This window comes from Amphibalanus amphitrite, unplaced genomic scaffold, assembly GCF_019059575.1.
Source record: "Amphibalanus amphitrite isolate SeventyFive unplaced genomic scaffold, NRLGWU_Aamphi_draft 000007F_arrow, whole genome shotgun sequence".
NCBI classification, from domain to species: domain Eukaryota; kingdom Metazoa; phylum Arthropoda; class Thecostraca; order Balanomorpha; family Balanidae; genus Amphibalanus; species Amphibalanus amphitrite.
In genome coordinates, this window is record NW_024881503.1 from 2,081,484 (window position 1) to 2,100,372 (window position 18,889).

General features: G+C 48.2%; 3 protein-coding genes across 4 annotated transcripts in view; 2 read left to right on the forward strand and 1 right to left on the reverse strand.

The window, feature by feature from the left end:
• The window catches only part of LOC122379133 (CDK5 regulatory subunit-associated protein 3-like), a 29,070-nt gene extending 26,684 nt beyond the window's left edge, over positions 1-2,386 (reverse strand). Inside the window, exon 1 of the mRNA XM_043361088.1 lies at positions 2,346-2,386. The gene's annotated coding sequence lies outside the window, so the exon portion shown is untranslated. The remainder of the gene's footprint in view (positions 1-2,345) is intronic.
• Positions 2,387-3,156: 770 nt separating this feature from the next.
• LOC122379167 lies at positions 3,157-11,847 on the forward strand. 2 transcript variants are annotated; one of them, XM_043361127.1, is made up of 10 exons: positions 3,157-4,130; positions 4,766-4,846; positions 5,214-5,360; positions 5,905-6,026; positions 6,747-7,019; positions 7,692-8,041; positions 8,167-8,345; positions 8,925-9,181; positions 9,875-10,033; positions 10,656-11,847. In XM_043361127.1, the coding sequence occupies exons 1-9, from the start codon at positions 4,032-4,034 to the stop codon at positions 10,026-10,028; spliced, it is 1,662 nt and encodes a 553-aa protein (XP_043217062.1). In that variant the 5' UTR covers positions 3,157-4,031; the 3' UTR covers positions 10,029-10,033; positions 10,656-11,847. The 2 variants fall into 2 exon arrangements, with proteins under 2 accessions (XP_043217062.1, XP_043217072.1); XM_043361137.1 differs by having other exon boundaries at positions 3,848-4,130; positions 5,214-5,320.
• Positions 11,848-12,432: 585 nt separating this feature from the next.
• Positions 12,433-18,889, forward strand: part of LOC122379176 — a 91,606-nt gene continuing 85,149 nt past the window's right edge. Inside the window, exon 1 of the mRNA XM_043361149.1 lies at positions 12,433-12,673. The gene's annotated coding sequence lies outside the window, so the exon portion shown is untranslated. The remainder of the gene's footprint in view (positions 12,674-18,889) is intronic.

Genomic DNA, 18,889 nt, shown 5'->3' on the forward strand with positions numbered 1-18,889 from the left:
AAACGGCTGGGAGTGCCACCGAATGACTTGGACTGTGGATTGGGCATGTCATGGCCTACATTGTGTGCGAGTTTCAGCTTGATCGGAGGTGTCCCGAATCTGGGCTGAATCCGGGCTGCGACGTATTGAGTGTCGTTTATTTGCACATTTTGACCTGCCGAGGTCAAACGGGGTCACATATCGAAAAGCGGTTTTTAAGGAAAGTTACTACGGCCTATGGGCTACCCGATGACGTGCTTTGATTTGGAATTCGGTCAATCCATCTACTCGAAAACTGCTGTGCAAGTGTATTTTCGACATAGCCCACAAATGACCTTAGGTCATCGCATGACCTTGAGAGGTCAAATGAGGGTTGGGAAAGTAAGATTAGATGCTGGCGAGTCGATTGGTGCCATTTTTAGCGCTCTAGCTCTACTGGGTGGGCCACAATCTGCTGTGCAAATTTGGGCCACGTGACCTTTGCTGACCTCTGTAGGTCAAACGGCTGGGAGTGCCACCGAATGACTTGGACTGTGGATTGGGCATGTCATGGCCTACATTGTGTGCGAGTTTCAGCTTGATCAGAGGTGTCCCGAATCTGGGCTGAATCCGGGCTGCGACGTATTGAGTGTCGTTTATTTGCACATTTTGACCTGCCGAGGTCAAACGGGGTCACATATCGAAAAGCGGTTTTTAAGGAAAGTTATTACGGCTTATGGGCTACCCGATGATGTGCTTTGGTTTGGAATTCGGTCAATCCATCTACTCGAAAACTGCTGTGCAAGTGTATTTTCGACATAGCCCACAAATGACCTTAGGTCATCGCATGACCTTGAGAGGTCAAATGAGTGTTGGGAAAGTAAGATTAGATGCTGGCGAGTCGATTGGTGCCATTTTTAGCGCTCTAGCACTACTGGGTGGGCCACAATCTGCTGTGCAAATTTGGGCCACGTGACCTTTGCTGACCTCTCTAGGTCAAACGGCTGAGAGTGCCACCGAATGACTTGGACTGTGGATTGGGCATGTCATGGCCTACATTGTGTGCGAGTTTCAGCTTGATCGGAGGTGTCCCGAATCTGGGCTGAATTCGGGCTGCGACGTATTGAGTGTCGTTTGTTTGCACATTTTGACCTGCCGAGGTCAAACGGGGTCACATATCGAAAAGCGGTTTTTAAGGAAAGTTACTACGGCCTATGAGCTACCCGATGATGTGCTTTGGTTTGGAATTCGGTCAATCCATCTACTCGAAAACTGCTGTGCAAGTGTATTTTCGACATAGCCCACAAATGACCTTAGGTCATCGCATGACCTTGAGAGGTCAAATGAGGGTTGGGAAAGTAAGATTAGATGCTGGCGAGTCGATTGGTGCCATTTTTAGCGCTCTAGCTCTACTGGGTGGGCCACAATCTGCTGTGCAAATTTGGGCCACGTGACCTTTGCTGACCTCTATAGGTCAAACGGCTGGGAGTGCCACCGAATGACTTGGACTGTGGATTGGGCATGTCATGGCCTACATTGTGTGCGAGTTTCAGCTTGATCGGAGGTGTCCCGAATCTGGGCTGAATTCGGGCTGCGACGTATTGAGTGTCGTTTGTTTGCACATTTTGACCTGCCGAGGTCAAACGGGGTCACATATCGAAAAGCGGTTTTTAAGGAAAGTTACTACGGCCTATGGGCTACCCGATGATGTGCTTTGATTTGGAATTCGGTCAATCCATCTACTCGAAAACTGCTGTGCAAGTGTATTTTCGACATAGCCCACAAATGACCTTAGGTCATCGCATGACCTTGAAAGGTCAAATGAGGGCTAGGAAAGTAAGATTAGATGCTGGCGAGTCGATTGGTGCCATTTTTAGCGCTCTAGCTCTACTGGGTGGGCCACAATCTGCTGTGCAAATTTGGGCCACGTGACCTTTGCTGACCTCTGTAGGTCAAACGGCTGGGAGTGCCACCGAATGACTTGGACTGTGGATTGGGCATGTCATGGCCTACATTGTGTGCGAGTTTCAGCTTGATCGGAGGTGTCCCGAATCTGGGCTGAATCCGGGCTGAATCTGGGCTGAATATGGGCTGTCTTGACGGACATTTTGCACTGCATATCTTGGGATCTGGCAGAAGCTGATTTCACTTTGTCTTCTCATGCTGTCGAATGCTTTTTCCTTGGTCGATAATAGATTTAGGATGGATTTGCACTACGGACGGTTAATCAAACATATTGAAGTAACGGACGAAGCTTGCGATGTTTCTAGCCGGCATTATCTTCCCGAGATCGCAGGATTATTTTTGTACCATTACTTGTTATGGGTATAGTAGCAGCTTTCAGTCGCTGTTCGCAACTGGCGCTCATTTGTTTAATTTCCAACTACCGATCAACGGGGATGGGTGGTTTGGCGGCATGATGGACGACGGTGAAAACAGGGCGCTTGGGGCGATTTGATCAAGGTTCGTGAAATTTACACGTGACGTTTAGCATGTAGATTGTAGAAGGCACACGAAGGGGGAGAAGCTACAAATGTCACGTGACTAATATGCCCTCCGGCGCCCTGTTTCACCGGCGTCCATGATGTTGGGTGGCTATGAAAAGCTTTTACAAACATTATGCCTAAAAAACATTTCAGAAAGCGGCTCCCGCACAAAGCGTTTCATTTTACGGTTTTGCTCTATGGAGGCTCATCCGTTGACCGCGAACCAAAATAAGGGCAATTTGTCTTTGACCTCGGAAAAGTGTCTGGTCACCTGACCTCTGGGCCCTGTTTCACCGGTGATAGCAGCAAGCTGCTATCACGTTTCGCGAGCTGACGTCATGTCGTGACGCCATACTGTTGTCGTAATGGGTAGTTCCGGCGCACGACTGCCGCGACCTTGGCGGCGGCATTAAGTGACGTATGAGCCTAAAAGTAAGAGTTTACGCAGTCATGATAGTATATATATTTTTGATATATATTTTTTCAATATGATGTATTTAAAAGAAGTTGGGTTTAGGAAAAATTTGGACATTAACTCCGAACATTTAGCTGATGACGTAAAACAATATTGCGGCAATCGTGCGCCAGAATTGCCCCTTACGTCAGCAGTATGACGTCATCACATTACGTCAGCTCGCGCAATTTGATAGCAGCGTGCTGCTATCACCGGTGAAACAGGGCCCTGGACTCTGCTGGACCAAAAATAATCAAAGCGTAACATTGCGACCTTGACAACACTGCTGACGTCTTGTAACTATATAGTCCAGGACGAGTTAGGTCCTCGTTTAGACCCCCTCGCCATCGCCGGCTTGAAAATTCATGGGCCCCAGCGGGCACTGGCTTACGCGCAGATTCACAGCATAGGCTTTTCGATTTCAGGATTCACATAAGCTTTTAAGAGCTTGTTTTGGAGCCCATATTTCAAAACTCAGTGGTGAAAAACACTTAAAATCAGCCTGACCTCACCTGACCCTAGCTTCTCCAAATGTGTCACGAGACAAATTTTGAAATAAATCCAAAATGCCACAGACTTCGTTTCCAAGAAGTTCTAACAGATTCGGACTATGTGTTTTAAGTCCTTGACCCACCATTGACGGTCGACGAATGACCTGACCATAATATCAGATACCACCGGCTTCATGTTGTCTAGGCCAGCATCTTCATTTTTCGTGAAGCTCTTATACTCGGTCAGGAACCGATCAGCTGTAGGAGTCCGATCGACCCCCTCCCCCTCCCCTCCCCCCGGCCTCTAGGTACATTAGCTGCTGTAAATACGCCAATAAGGACAAGGGTGGACCCGAAGAAGAGAAAGTTGAATACTAAACACACTAATATGTCCAAAATAAGCTATGGATTTACTTGGGGTACTCCTAAGGATATTCGATGGGTAGTCTTGGGATTTGAGACGAGAATCTTGGGAAATTCTGGTCGAGATCTTGGGATGGAGCAAAAATGTGGATGGCATCACTGGTTGGGACGCGTATTTTGAATTCACCATAGGGCTCAGCCATTCCTAGAGGAATTCTAGGCACCTTGGAAAAAAGCGAAATCGCGCTAGGGATTTCAGCCGATCTGGCAGCTCTTCCGATGCCACTGGCGCGCCTTTTAATCCAAAGCGCCTTTTTCGTGTCTCATGTTTGCTCGTTTATTGCGGAGGCCTATATATGCTTCAAGATGCTGGAAAAGGTTGGTGATTAATAAGTATTTCCATTTTAGGTGCATGTTCTTTGCAAGAAATACAGTTGTTGTTGCTGTTGTTGTGGGTTAGGGCGCAAGAAATACAGGTATATGTCAACTTTAGGTCCTAACTATAACTGTGACGCTGTTGATACAAATCTGTAACAGCAAAAAAATTATGTTTTAGGTTACGTTAGGTTGTAAGTTTTAGGTTGCATTGTAGGTTTGTAGGTAGTAGATTGGTAGGTTATAGGTGAAAAGGTAAGGTTAGTTCAGGTTTGATTATGTTTTTCTTTTAGTTACGAGACATATAAGTATCATTTTTGGATTCAGGATGTCAAATAATGGTCGGAAACACTAAATTCAAAATTAACTAATTTTGAAGCGGGGACCTCCATGTGTATCGGCCAAATAATGTAAGAATATGAAAAAAAAATATCCATGAAATCTGCTTAGGACTTAAACTTGACATTTACCCACATGGCTATAGGTATCACCAGCAGAATTATAATCTTTACATAATTTTTAAAAAATGCTGTAAGTGAAGATTATGAGTCGTGTAACCATTGTTACTATATTGATATTAAATATTGAATAGGTACAAGTCCGCCACCAACTTTATGGAACATTCCTTCTTCCAACAGGATCACTTCCAAGTAATCTGGAAGGCTGATGCCAAGTACATCTTGTGCGAGAAGCTTGATATGATTCCTGACCTGGAACCGGTGAGCATCAAATATAGCAATTTGCTTAAAGCAATAGCAATTGCTGATGATGGCAATTTCAATTTGCAGTAACACATATTATATGTAATTGGTTTGAGCCATGTTGCAATCATTTTATAAATGAAAACTTCCATTTTTAAAATGGAACTATCAACTTTCCCCACAGGCTTCGGTAACAAAGTTTTATCAATTGTGAATGACAATATTATTGGTATGAGTGGTGTGTGCGGTGATCTGTATTTGAATATAACGCGTCTTGTCACTAAGTATTTGTCATCTGCATTATAGCTGACTATTACGGTAATACGATCGTGCATTGGTCCCAGACAAGAATACCCCAGTGAGACCTTGCATTATTTCGTTTCAGGAGTTGATGGAGGGCACCACTGTGGCCTACCGATGTCCGGCGTCAAAGGAATCGGCCCTGCAGTGGATTCAGCTGTACCAAGAGGCCGCCAACATCCCCCTGACGACGTACGACTCCATGTCGAATGGCCAAAGGGTGGTGTACTGGGTGAGAGCTTTAGTTTATGAAATACCAGTTTGGGCTCGCCGTGTAAAGCTCGGCAGGGGGGTACTTTTGCCCGAGCACTCGACCTGTGCCCGCCAATGGAAAATTCTGCTGGTGCAGAGCCTCCTGAGGGTTCAGCAAAGACCCGCCGTATGAAAGCCTGTCGGGGTCTACTGACAGAGGGCCCGGCGGCCTGGGCTCGCTGCATGAATCCCCAGCTTGATGCCGCGTACTGAGGACCAGTCATCCAGCCGTCATACCGGGTGTCTCGGAGGACTGGACGGGCACCTACCAGCGGGCCCGCTAGATTTCGGGAGGGTCAGCTGACCCCTTTGTCCCCCTGACTCCTCCCTGGGTGCGCCACTGCACCCAGTAACTTTTACTCTTTTATATCGCAGGAAGGTGCGGGTTAATGAAACACCATGATCAGGGTCAGTTAAAAAGGTAACGTTTTTAAATCGAGAAACTTTCATCCTCATTTAAATGACGGACTAATGAGTGGCAATTGATTTCATCACTTTTGTTAATGTTGTCAATTTTTTTTCAGGCCAGGCTTCGTTGTCACCACGACGTCCCAGAAAAGCCGAGTCGTCCGAGGAAAAACCAATCCGCCAAGGACACCGGGTGCCCCCTGCGCCTGAAAGTGACTGTCGCCAACACTCCAAAACGGCAAGTTTCTCACCGTCTTTTGTCATTGGCACCTTTTACCAGGGCTGCGGAGTCGACCCAACTTTAGCCAACTCCGACTCCGACTCCGGCCTCACAAAATCGACTCTGACTCCGACTCCGACCTATTAGTTCTGGAAAGCATTTATTTGGCCCTTTGGTTCACCGAACCAGTGCAGAGACGTGAACTTCGGGAGAAAAGAAAAGGCTGATCAAAATCGTAGGTCGATTTTGTTGTCTGACCACTTTGGATCATCGGGATAATTGCCATTTTGCTTTCACCAGACAACAATTTCACTTGATGAAAGGCGATTTTCGGACTACATGGCCGGAGTCGGTAAAATCTTATCGACTCTGGCCAAGAAAAAAGATCGACTCCGACTCCGACCAAAACTGTTGACTCCGACTCCGACTCCGCAGCCCTGCTTTTTACAAACGCCTTAGTTGATCAAACGATCAACCGCAATTGAAAAAAAAACTACATATTTGATGAAGGAGTTCGCTGCCGAAAAGATTTCAAGTCGCTATCTTTCTTAGTTGTGCCAATCTTGGCTCAGAAAACTAAAAACGGTGATAATCCGAAACATTTCACCTCGCTCGTTCCTTGCCTCAAAAGGTTTCTTGCTGGTACCTTATAAAAGTGCGTGGAAGGAGCGGAATTTCTTCTGAATAACACCATCGTCTCGTGTTTTTTATATTTGTTGACGAATCCTCCCTTTCCAGGAATAGGTCTACAGACCCATGCGCGGCTTACGAGCTACGGGTGACATGTAACAAGAAGCCCCACAACCACGCCGTGGACAACGCTGCCGCTCTGAGACATCGACGCGTCTCTGAGCTGACGAAGGCCCGGCTGATGGAGCTGTTCCAGCACCACCACTCGCCCTCCACGGCGCTGGAGACCCTGAAACTACAGCTTCAGGAGGAGCATGGGAGCGCCTACCCGTCGGTGGCCGCAGACCGAGCCATTGTCCCAGATAGGATGGCCGTCTACTAGTAAGTTTTTAACAGCTTGATGCAAAGCCACACTGCCACAAGTTAGCAAGTCTGTAGGGACAGTATCTGAAATAATTAGACTTTCCCTATAAAGTTACACATGATTCTCATATATGAGATGCAATTGATCGTTACACGGAGCAGAGATGATAGGGCTACTCAGAAAAGAAGGCCGCATGTCTGGGATATGTGGTTGCGATCCGAGACTGATCTGGCCATTGACAATTTTTGGGTCCCCTATTGCAATCTGCCTGTTTTCGTGTCACATCCAGTTCTACTGTTATCTATGAATTGTGTTGTGCTAAAAACTCGCAACATTTTACGCTGCGATAAATGCACTCTGGTTTAGTAAAAGCTATCGATAATCATATTACGTACGCCTATGTGTCAGGGTCATTTCCGTTTTCCTGCTATTCGTGAAAAACCTGAAGGGGAATGGCGTCTAAACGCCCCCCTTCCGGCCCAGCGCAGGTTAACATTATTTTCACCTTGGATTTGTGTAATTCAATGCGCTGAGGGGTAAGCTATATTTTGATTGGGACGAATCAGGAACAAGTGGGACAGCTGAAGCTTAACCATAAGTACACTGTTATGCAATCGGTATTTTATCACAAAATGAAACTGACCACCACTTGCAGCTGGAAGTCAATTGACAATGCAATGTGTTTTCAGCCTGTACTACAAGCACTGTCGGGAGCGTTACCCAGCCTCGACCCAGGAGGAGACCATGGACCTCATCCGCCACATGAAGGACGTCCGCACGGCGGTCTCAGTCGAGGACGGCGAGACGGTGATCGCGGCGGTGACGCCGCTGATGGAGCGCGTCCACACGCTCCCCGACGCGGGAGAGGTGGTCTTCGTCGACGCCTCAGGAGGGATGAACCGGCACGGCCAGCGCGTCTTCCTGCTGATGTGCTGGAGCCCGGCCGGTGGTCTGCCTCTCGGTGTCATCGTCTCCACCTCGGAGACCGAGGCCGTGGTGGACAAAGCCTTCCGGCTGCTCGTCGGGATTTTACCAGACGGTACGATATACCTACATTTGCCATGAATTCCCATATCTGGCGGCTAAACTCTGAATTGTCCAGTCAGTTGTGCATTGGTGTATAAAATCCAATATCGTGTTTGACCGAGAATGCTTCTTTGACAGGCGCCTTTGGCGGGCGTGGAAGGCGCGGCCCTCTGTGCTTCATGACGGACGACTGTCAGGCCGAGCGGAACGCGCTGTCGGCGGTGTGGCCTGAGGCGCGGCTCCTGCTGTGCACGTTTCACGTGCTGCAGGCCGTCTGGCGATGGCTTCACAACGGCAAACATGGCATCGACAAGCAAGTGAGTAGTTTCTACTGGGAATGAATTTCCGTTCATTTTTGTCTAATTACCCCTTTTTGAGAAACACAGAGAGAGAGCGAGAGAGAGAGGGAGAGAGAGAGAGAGAGAGAGAGGGAGAGAGGGAGGCACAGAAAGAGACAGAGACATAGAGAGAGGGAGGGAGAGAGAGAGAGAGAGAGAGAGAGAGAGAGAGAGAGAGAGAGAGGAGAGAGAGAGAGAGAGAGAGAGAGAGAGAGAGAGAGAGAGAGAGAGAGAGAGAGAGAGAGAGAGAGAGAGAGAGAGAGAGAGAGAGAGAGAGAGAGAGAGAGAGAGAGAGAGAGAGAGAGAGAGAGAGAGAGAGGCAGGCAGACAGCTGGGCAGAGGCAGGCAGAGGCAGGCAGTCAGGCATAGACAGACATAGGCTGGCAGTCAGGAATATACATGCAGTGATACTGGTCTAAAGGCTGTAAAAGAACGTAAATGAGTTTGATTAATTTCATCTCAAACACCCCGTATATTTACATTTACCTTCACCCTTCACCCTTCACCCCTCCCGCCTCCCACACTCGGATACCAGTTAAATTGTGCATTTTCTTCCAGCACAGGCAGGCTATCATGGCACTAGCCAAACAGCTCGTGTACGCCAACAATGAGGCGGAGATAGCGACGACGATGGAGCTGGTGGCTACCGAGTGGGGCGAGCGCTACCCACTGCTGGACCAGTACCTGCAGGGTTTCGCTGCCCGCCGTCAAGAGTGGGCGCTGTGCCTCCGCACGGATGTCCCCACCCGGGGACACAACACGAACAACATCGTGGAGTCCGCCTTCAGAGTCCTCAAAGACTCTGTCCTCTACAGGTCAGTCTTTATTCATATGTTTCACCTAATTGCGGTTCAATAAATAAAACAGTTAACCTGGCGTTCATAGACAAACCTGTCTTTTAACTAAAGTTGATTGTAAAACTGTTTCGGTGACCGGAGGTATTGCAATAGATTCATTACTATTTTAAAATATTTCAAGTTGTAAGGTTGCCCAAAAGTGGCAAATGTTGAAGAAATGTCAAAGTTGCAGTTACAGACAAATTCCAATTAATAAAGACAAATAATTGGAAAAAAGCCAAAGCAGGGGAGTAGTTTTTCCTTTCAATATAGGTCGGAGGGCTGAGAGTGAGCCGGTAAAATGTTCTCGAAAACACCATCAAAATCCCTAGGACTGTGCAATTCTCCCCAGTGTCTGCCAAAGTTCAGAGCCTGAAGCCCCCGAAACGGAATTGGACCATACATCCCTTCGTCAAAGACGTTAATTACTAACTTGTGACTTTCATGGATTAACACGGATTAACTTGTGAATATCACGGTTTTACATTTCTGTTAACCCTACATGTGGAAGAAAAACAAACTTTCGCATTTCGGGTAGGTTGTGAAATTGTTAGTTGTGCTTTTGGTTGCTCTTCTGAAAGCCTTATTGTGTCCATACGCTGGCAGTCTACCGTTAATTATAGCTGCAAAGAAATTGTTGAAATATTCGCTTGACACGCGCTGTTTTTCCAGGACTCGGGCGTTCAACCTGCTGCAGCTGTTTGATTTCGTCACGGTCCAGCTCAGCAAGCACTACGCCAGGAGGGCGTGCGACGTGGCCAACGGCCGGCAGCGGGCGGCACTGCGCCGGTCCGCGGCGGCACCAGCCAAGAAACGGGCACTGTGACGCAGGTATTTTGCATGACACGAGAACTGATTGAGGTCACATAAGACAGCTCGTTTTCCAATGCTGGTCCCACCCGTACTGCCACATGGCTGTGCAAAGTGACCAATGCAATCGGCGCGCCCCTAAGCACCAATAAACCACATGGCTGTGCATTCACACACAAGAGTCTGTCACTGTACCGCTGTGCCACTGTAGGGCCGCGTGGTGTTGGCGCTGTGTGCCACATCTCGTGACTCGTTTCGCGTTTTTTTTTTCTTGTTTTTTCTTTTTTCCCTTTGGGGGTCTGTTTTAAAAGGCCAAGCTGACAGTACTGGGGCGAATGAACAGGTTCGGATTTTCGTACAAGTAACCGTCCGTCAGTTTATGTTGTACAGTCTGTCTTAAAAGTCCGCGAAAAAGCAACGGTGGATCCATCAAGCCTGACCGAGGAAGGGCCTGCTCAATTTGAGTCATCAAAGCAATTGATATTCTCGTCCATTCCCCAGGTCAATTGGTTCGGTGACTTTCAAAGTAAAGCAGGCCTTTCTTCAGTAAGGCTTGATGGATCCACCGTCACTTTGCGCGGTACTTTTAAGACAGACTGTACATACGAATTTTACAGGATTTTATGTGTTGCCCCTCCCACAGGTGACGGAGTTCACCTATCAGGTGAAGTCGCTGACGTCGGTCGGCATCACCTACCTGGTGGACCTGAACGTCGGCGCCTGCACCTGCAGGATGAACCGGCGGACTGGCGGCTGCAAACACCTCCGAGCCGTGCGGCAGCAGACTGGCGCTGTGCCGGAGGCGACGGCGACAAAGGAGACGCGGAGGGCCTTGATGGACATCGCCATGGGGACCAGCCAGCAGCTGCCAGGCAACTGGTTTGACCCTCTGGTCGCCGAGCCGTCCACCTCGTCACCTCCTGGCCCCACGCCCGCCAGCGCCCCCGGAGTCGCGCAGCCCCAGCCGTCGCCTGGTCCCGAGGAGTACGACGACGACGCAATGGACTTCGAGGACCCCGCCGCTGCGGCGGCGGCTGTCAGTGGAGCTGAGCAGCGACGCTCAGATGACCGGACACGCCAAACCGTGGCGTTCATCCAGGAGTGGGCAGCCTTCATGTGCGAGGCAGTCGTCCAGGACGACACCTGGGAGAGGGCTGCCGCTGCCTTCCAGCAGAGGTGGGGCCAGCTGCCCACTGCTGGCCGCCAGTCCGCTCTGCACCAGTTTGGAGGTGCGCAGGGCTGCCGGCGGAACGCCACCCAGATTCCGGTCCAGCCGACCAGCACTGCCCGTCGCACCAGCACCAACGTGCGGGGTCGCGCTCGCTGGCCCGCTGGACGGCCGTGCCGCTCCGCGCGCACCGGGGAGCACGGCTACGTGGCAGCCTCCGCCAGGCGGTCGGCGGCGCCCCACAGCCTGGCCACCTGTGTTGACCAGAACCGCCCCCTGGGGCGCTGAGTGGTAGAGGTGAAGTGGGGGTGACCGGGGCAAGTTGGTGCCAGGGGGGGGGGGGGGGGTAAGTTGGGACGGAAGGAATATTTCCAATACTTCTCGACAGTTGGCGTTCAAACTTATTTTGTACATGCACAGTACATGCACAGTCTGTTTGTCAACGTGGTGTCGGCGCGTGCTGAGGTAAGTGCTGTTCATAATCGCTACAAATGTGTTTCAGGTACCAAAAGTGATTTTCTTGCTGTGAAAATATTCTCTTCTAGTGTCGTTGTGTGTGCCTTTTTGTTTGCCGCAGGAGTACTGCAAACGTTTGTGTTTTGTCGTTAATGCCCGCATGGATTAGCGATGATTGTTCATGTGAAACATGAATAAAAATGTGTTTAGATAAACTGTTTTTCCTAGTGTACCAACTTGCCTTAGGCCCTGGCCCAACTGACCCCCCGCCGCGGGGTAAGTTGGGACATTGGAGGATGGCCGCTTTGATCAGATATGACACCAAGACGATGCTACCATCTCTCTTATATTAAGTCTTCTTTAAAAGATAAAGAAATCAGATCTCAGTTAATAGCCAACAAATAATGATGTATAGTTATACCGAAGTTATGACGCTTCAAGCAATAACTGGCTCAACTAGCGTTAGCGGAATGACGCAAAATTAGCAGGTGACCAGTGACCACTCCCAGTTCGCTAATATGTTTGCATCATTAACATACCTTCCACTATAAGCACGGTTTCTCAATCTTAACATAAAATATAACATCTTTTCATGTAATTTGCATCTCTAATATACCCCAGTCAAACTTGCATCACTAATGTAGTGGGGGACTTCTTGGGACGAATTAGTTTCTAGGGACTTACACATTTATGCTCATTTCCCCACATTTGTCGCCAGGGGGAGAATTCCACAGAATTTTCCGCTAGGAGTGGCTGAGCCCTATGGTGAATTCAAAATACGCGGTTGGGACGGCATTCGTGTGCGAGACGTCGGCGGAGGAGGAGCTCGAGTTTAGCTGCGATCTCTCGCGCGTTACTGAGGGTGTTGGAGTTTGGGTTCATTGGTTTCTATTTTCTGTTTCGTTTGCAAGGCAAGTTCTTTCTTTGAAGTAAGAGGTGATGCAGTGATGGATCGGAGGCGGCCCGTAAAGCGGGTGCGACCTGACGAGTTTTTCTTTGACGGAGGAGAGTCCAACAACACAGGGTCTTTCTTGAAGGTAAAGTTGTTATCTGATGTTTCATTTAAATCAAAGGGATGGCCTTGGGTTCAGCTCGGAATCAGAGGGATACTGGTACCTGATGATAGGTTGGCTAAAGCTAGCCTCTTGGCTGATGGTGGGCTGCTGATGAGGACAAAAAATGAGTCTCAGACTTCCAAGCTTCTGAAAGTTCAAATGTTTGCAGGTGAGGAGTGTCAGGTGATCAGGGATGAACGGCTCAACACCTCCCGGGGTATCGTGCGGGCCCACGACCTGATGGAACTGTCTGAGGAGGAAGTAGCTGGGTGGTTGAAAGAGTTTGGTGTCACAAAGGTCAAAAGGTTCACAAGGAAGGTCAATGGGCGCACTGAAAGGACAGCAACACTCCTAACTTTTGATACCCCCACCTGCCCTTCTAGGATTTCTTTGGACTATGTCACTTACAAAGTTGACCAGTACATCCCAAATCCAATGATGTGTTACAAATGTGGTAAATTTGGCCATTCTGAAACGACATGCAAGGATGATCGTGTGTGTCTTGTCTGTGGGGAACCGAGTCATGAGGGAGAGTGCACTCCAAAGTGCATCAACTGTGGCAAGAGTGGCCACTCCTGTCAGGATAGGAGGTGTGAGATATGGGTCAAAGAGAGGGCAATATGTAGAATGAAAGTAGAACAAGACATTTCCTTTGGGGAGGCGAGGAAAAAATTTGAGGAACAAGCACAGAAACAGAGTACAAAATCATATTCTGAGGTCCTTAAGGTACCACAGAGTTCATCCCCACAGGAGGAGGAACTGAAAACCAGGGTGGGTAAGCTTGAAGATGCAGTGACAGAGCTGGTGGGTTTGCTCAAGCAGGTTCTGGGCAAACAATTGGATCCCAAAGGCACAGACAAGGAGACAGAGCCTGCCTGCATCACTGACAGCGGTGCACAGGGTGTAGAGAGTAGTGGTGAGATTTCATGCATAGAGACAGAGAGTGATTCTATGGAGGTTCAAAAACATGGTGATGTCGACTCAGATGAAAGACCAGTGACTGGCTTTGACAAGGAGATTGGGAAGTGGCAAACTGTGAGGAAGGGCAAGGGAAAGAAGGGAGGCAACATGCCTGTGCTTCCAGCACTGACTGGAGATGACGAGATTTCGCCGTCCCCCGAGCTGACTCGATTCACTCGAGCCCCAGGGCGAGGTGAACGTGGTCGGCTCAAACCAATGCAGCGGGCCCAAAGTGCTTCGCGACTTCCTTCGTCCAAACAGTGTTGGCAAAACAATTCCCATCCCCCCAACTCTTAGACAATACCCAGCAAAAGCATCATTTCTGTGTTTGTGGTTTTTTCTGGCAAATATCGAACAATTATTTCCAGTGATTACAGTTGCCTGCGTTTGTCGCAGGTTTTAGTCGGTACCCAGATTATGTATTATTTATTTCCTTATCCTGATTTGCATCTGGTGTCTGGTTTCAGTATCTCATGTGTTATATTTGATTTTGTGGTGGTCGTCGTCAGTCTGCCAGGCGATCCTTTTTTGGGTCGGTTTGGCGGCGGGGCTGATGAAACGGGCGTGTTCCGTCGGAGCCGGGATGGTTCGACCGGCGCCCGGGGCAGTGGGGCAGGTCACGTGACCCGATGTTATCGCGAGGTCGGCGGGCCGGCCCCGGGGCTAGGCGTGGGCCCGGTCCTGGGGCGCGGCGTGAGCCCGACCTCAGAGCCGAGAACGAGCGCAAAGGTGACCTTGACCGTGCTGGGTACTTTTCCGTCGAATAGTTAGTTAGAAACAGCGTTATGGTTAATAGTGTGAGGAGTTTTACCATCATGCAATGGAATGCTCGTGGAATGATTGGAAAATGGCCGGAGATTAAACCTGTGCTACTGGAAAAAGGCAAAGATGTGATTTGCATCCAAGAGTCACATTTTCTCCCTAATGATCCTTATGATTTCCGCCTTAATAATTACACTCTTTATAACGCATTTCCCAATACGGACAGGAGACAGGGAGGAGTCAGTATTTATGTTAACAATAAACATCCCCATTGTCAGATAAATCTGAATACTTGTCTACAAGCTGTTGCAATATCGGTCCCAACTGGCAGATGTCGGCTGTGTATTTGTTCGTTGTACCTTCCGCCGAACGAGCGTCTTTCGCAGCAGGTTCTCAGTGGTCTGGTGAGCCAGCTGCCACAACCTTTTATTATATGTACAGACGCTAACAGCCGACATTACATGTGGGGCGCAGATCGTTGTGACCAGAGAGGAGTCATATGGGAACGAGTTATTCGTCAACACGCACTGAATATTCTTAACGATGGCAGCCCGACACGGCTCGATGAATACTCTGGACTATGGTCCCATATTGATTTAACATTGAGCACGGGTAATATAGGTCAGTACCTGCAATGGTGTACCGACTCTGATCTATATTCCAGTGATCATTGCCCAATATACATAACATTTGATCTGCCTGGAACTGACACCTGTCGGAACACAGATTTCACGGGATGGAATACTAATAAGGCCAACTGGTCTGAATTTACTGAGAAGTGCGACTTACGATTTTGTGAAGGAATAGGAATGGAAAACTGCACAGCTATGACCGAAGCCTTACTGAGGGCTGCGGAGGATAGCGTACCTATGAAACGGAACAACTCAAAGTACACTTGTCCATGGTGGACTGAGGAATGTAAAGAGGCGATTCGTAGCCGGCGACGAGCACTCAACCGGTTTCGTCGTAGCCACCAAACTTTACACCTCATGGAATATAAAGCTGCTAAAGCAAGAGCAAGGCGAATAATTAGACAGGCAAAACGGGACTCTTGGGAGAAACTGCTACATATGTTCAAACATACCACCCCTATGCGACAACTATGGGACATAATACGGCGTTTTACAAAGAAGGAGCGCTACCAGCGGCCATTGCCCGTATTATGCATCAATGGCAATATGACAGACGATCCCAAAGAAGTCGCTGACGTGCTCGGGAATTTCTTCTCGGGGATGTCGGCGTCCATTAATTATAGAGCTGCCTTTAGGGAAAGAGAGAGTGTTTTGCTCGAACAGCTTCTATCGTTTGCGAGCGACAACGACGAGTGCTACAATGACATGTTTACTATTGATGAATTGAGATGGTCAGTTTCCCATTGTGGAAATACCTCTGTTGGGCCTGATAAGATTCACTACATGTTTTTCAAGCAACTTAATGATGAGCAATTGACACAGATCCTAAAGCTGATTAATTACATTTGGCTTTCAGAGCGTCTTCCCGACACTTGGAAACATTCCATTATGGTGCCGATCCTTAAACCCGGGAAGCCAAGTCACCAACCCGAATCTTACCGACCTATACAGCTTACATCATGCTTCAGTAAGGTCATGGAACGAATGGTTACCAGACGGCTGGCGTGGTTTATTGAAAACGGAGGAATGCTTTCAGCCATTCAATGCGGATTTCGGAAGGGACGGAGCACAGCTGATCATTTACTACGACTGGAGTCCAATGTTAGACAGGGCTTCTTTTACAACCGGTATACTTTAGCTGTATTCTTGGATTTTAAGAATGCGTATAATCTTATTTCGACGGCGGCCCTGCTGACCAAGATGCACGCACTTGGTTTCAGAGGGCGAATGATGCACTTCATTCGATCCTACCTTGATAACCGAACCTTTCAAGTCAGAAATGGCTGCCTCTCCGATACATTTGAACAGGACAATGGCTTGGTACAGGGTGGTGTAATTTCTCCGGTGTTGTTTAACATCATGATAAACGACATATTTGATGGAGTCCCCGGAAACCCAACATGTGCGCTGTACGCTGACGATTGTACCATGTGGGTGCAAGGAAGGAGAATTGCACAATTAGTTGACCGAATGCAGTTAGCTCTCGACCATGTTAGTTCATGGGCTGACAGATGGGGCTTTGTTTTTTCACCGCACAAATGCAATGCCATTATATTCAGACGATATATGAAAGCAAGGGAATTAGCCACTGTGCCCCGATTGAGACTTTACAACGAGCACTTGAGCTACTCCGAGGAGGTCAAGTTTCTCGGGGTTTTGCTCGACACGAGACTGAATTTGAGCAAACATATTAAATATGTGAAGGGAAAGGCAACTAAACGTATATCAATCCTAAGATGTTTGGCCGGAGGGAACTGTGGAGCGGATAGAACGATACTTTTGCGAATTTACAAATCAATGATACGGCCAATACTTGATTATGCATGCCAGATACTGGATGGTCCACGAAACAAAACAGTTGAGTCGCTTGATAGCATCCAGAATGCATGCGTGAGGATTGCTACGGGCGCGCTTAGAACCTCCCCCATACTACCTCTGATGGTGGAAGCAGACGTACCCCCTCTGAGATTAAGACGGTGCGATTTGACCTTACGGTACTGCTTGAGAGTGAAGAGTGACCCCAACCATCCATGTCTTGAATTGATATCACGCGGTGCATCGCTGCCTGCCATTGATAGTGATTATTTGAAGCGAATCGCAGGCTTCCCTGTGTATGAGAGGCTCTCGGCTATATGCGCTGAGACAAACTTTGATATGCCGAACGAATTGACGTCCTTATCTGGTACCATCCCGCCTTGGCACTTGCAGAAATGTGATCTGATTCGACTAACAAATGAGAGAAAAGCAAACTTATCTGATATTGAAGTGCAATGTCAGTTTAATGACCTCAGAGAGAGATATGCAACGTTCTCTTTCTGCTTTACTGATGGATCAAAGAGCCATGATGGTGTTGGATGTGCGTATGTACTTGGAAACCGACGTGAAAGGTTTAAGCTGCCAAATAACTGCTCTGTATTTACGGCGGAAGCATTCGCTATACTACGGGCACTGTTATTTGTGGAGGAAAGTGGTATCATGAGATGTGTCATTTGCACGGACTCCCTGTCCGTGCTGACTGCTCTTCGTGGGCCGGTCACTTCCCATCCTACTATCATGAAGATTTTGGAGACCTGTCATCGATTGATTACTTTGTCTGATCGCGAACTTGTTATTTTGTGGATCCCTGGACACTGCAGCATCACTGGGAACGAGCTAGCTGACCGTCAGGCCAGGGAGGCTATCTCGCTGGGTCAAATAGTAGTCCTTGAAATGGGTCCCAAAGAGCACTATCCCGATATTGGGTTGTCTGTCCGTCGCCTGTTCAATCAGTGCTGGCAGCAGTATAACTCAAACACCAACTTGAAGTTGATAAAGGATGAAGTTGGATCATGGTCATCTTGTAAACGCGCCAGTCGCAGGGAGGAAATCTTGTTATGTCGCATGCGAATAGGACATACACGATTCACTCACGGACATATAATAGATAGAGACCCCAGGCCTGAATGTAACCGATGTTTGTGTCCCCAGTCAGTTAAACATATACTTGTGGAGTGCCCAGTGTATGCTACTCACCGACAATCGATTGTTCAGAAGTGCCTTCAATTGGATGTACCACTTACCCTGAAAACTCTTCTGGGTGATCAACACCCGGACATCACTGACTAGGTTTTCAGGTTCCTACGTGCTACCAATCTCTTCAAAAAGCTGTGACTGCGATGATCTGCGATGAACTAGCTGTGATTATTTGTGTTTGAAGCTATCATGTGCAATTATTGGATTATGTTAGTCTACCTGCCGATTGGCGAACCCCGTCGCGACTGATGCGGAGGGCATGGCCGTCGATCTGGCACATTGATGTGATCTCCTGCTTTTGTAATTTGTGTTGATTGTTTACTTTATCGTCTCTCTGGTGTTTTGTGTTATGTGCTGCGACTGCTCTGTGGACGTCCTCATGTGTGTAACAGTCGTGCATTGTGTGGGAATGATTGGATGAATGGAGATTGAATGTTGAATGAGAAGGATGCGGGAGTGGAGATGCATCGGTGTGAGAGATGGATGCAGTTAGTGGATGAATGAAGAGCAGCCTGTACTGGTTTGCTACTGTAGTTTCTTTTTCTAGATTTCTCTTGGATGTATACCTTCGTTAATCTTTTTTGTACCATCCGGTCCCTTCTTTTGTAGAAGTAGTCGCATAGTTCCGAAGTTGAGGCTCGTTATGATCGGTATGATCATGAGACATGAACCCTCCAACGCAAGTTGATAACTGAGTGAGGTACCAAGAGCAGACTCGTGCCTGAAGATCCTTTTGAACTGAATGGCTCGCTGGACAGATGCGAGGTCAAGAGCGTTATGATTGAATGACTCATAACCAGAAACCATCCTTTTTGTTTCTATTTTTAAGTTT

Excerpts from the sequence above, each read along its gene's own strand:
- LOC122379167 (XM_043361127.1), top strand. The coding sequence starts at position 4,032 with ATGCCACTGGCGCGCCTTTTAATCCAAAGCGCCTTTTTCGTGTCTCAT. Across the intron at positions 8,346-8,924 it reads AACATGGCATCGACAAGCAA|CACAGGCAGGCTATCATGGC; the intron begins GTGAGTAGTTTC and ends ATTTTCTTCCAG. Across the intron at positions 9,182-9,874 it reads AAAGACTCTGTCCTCTACAG|GACTCGGGCGTTCAACCTGC; the intron begins GTCAGTCTTTAT and ends CTGTTTTTCCAG.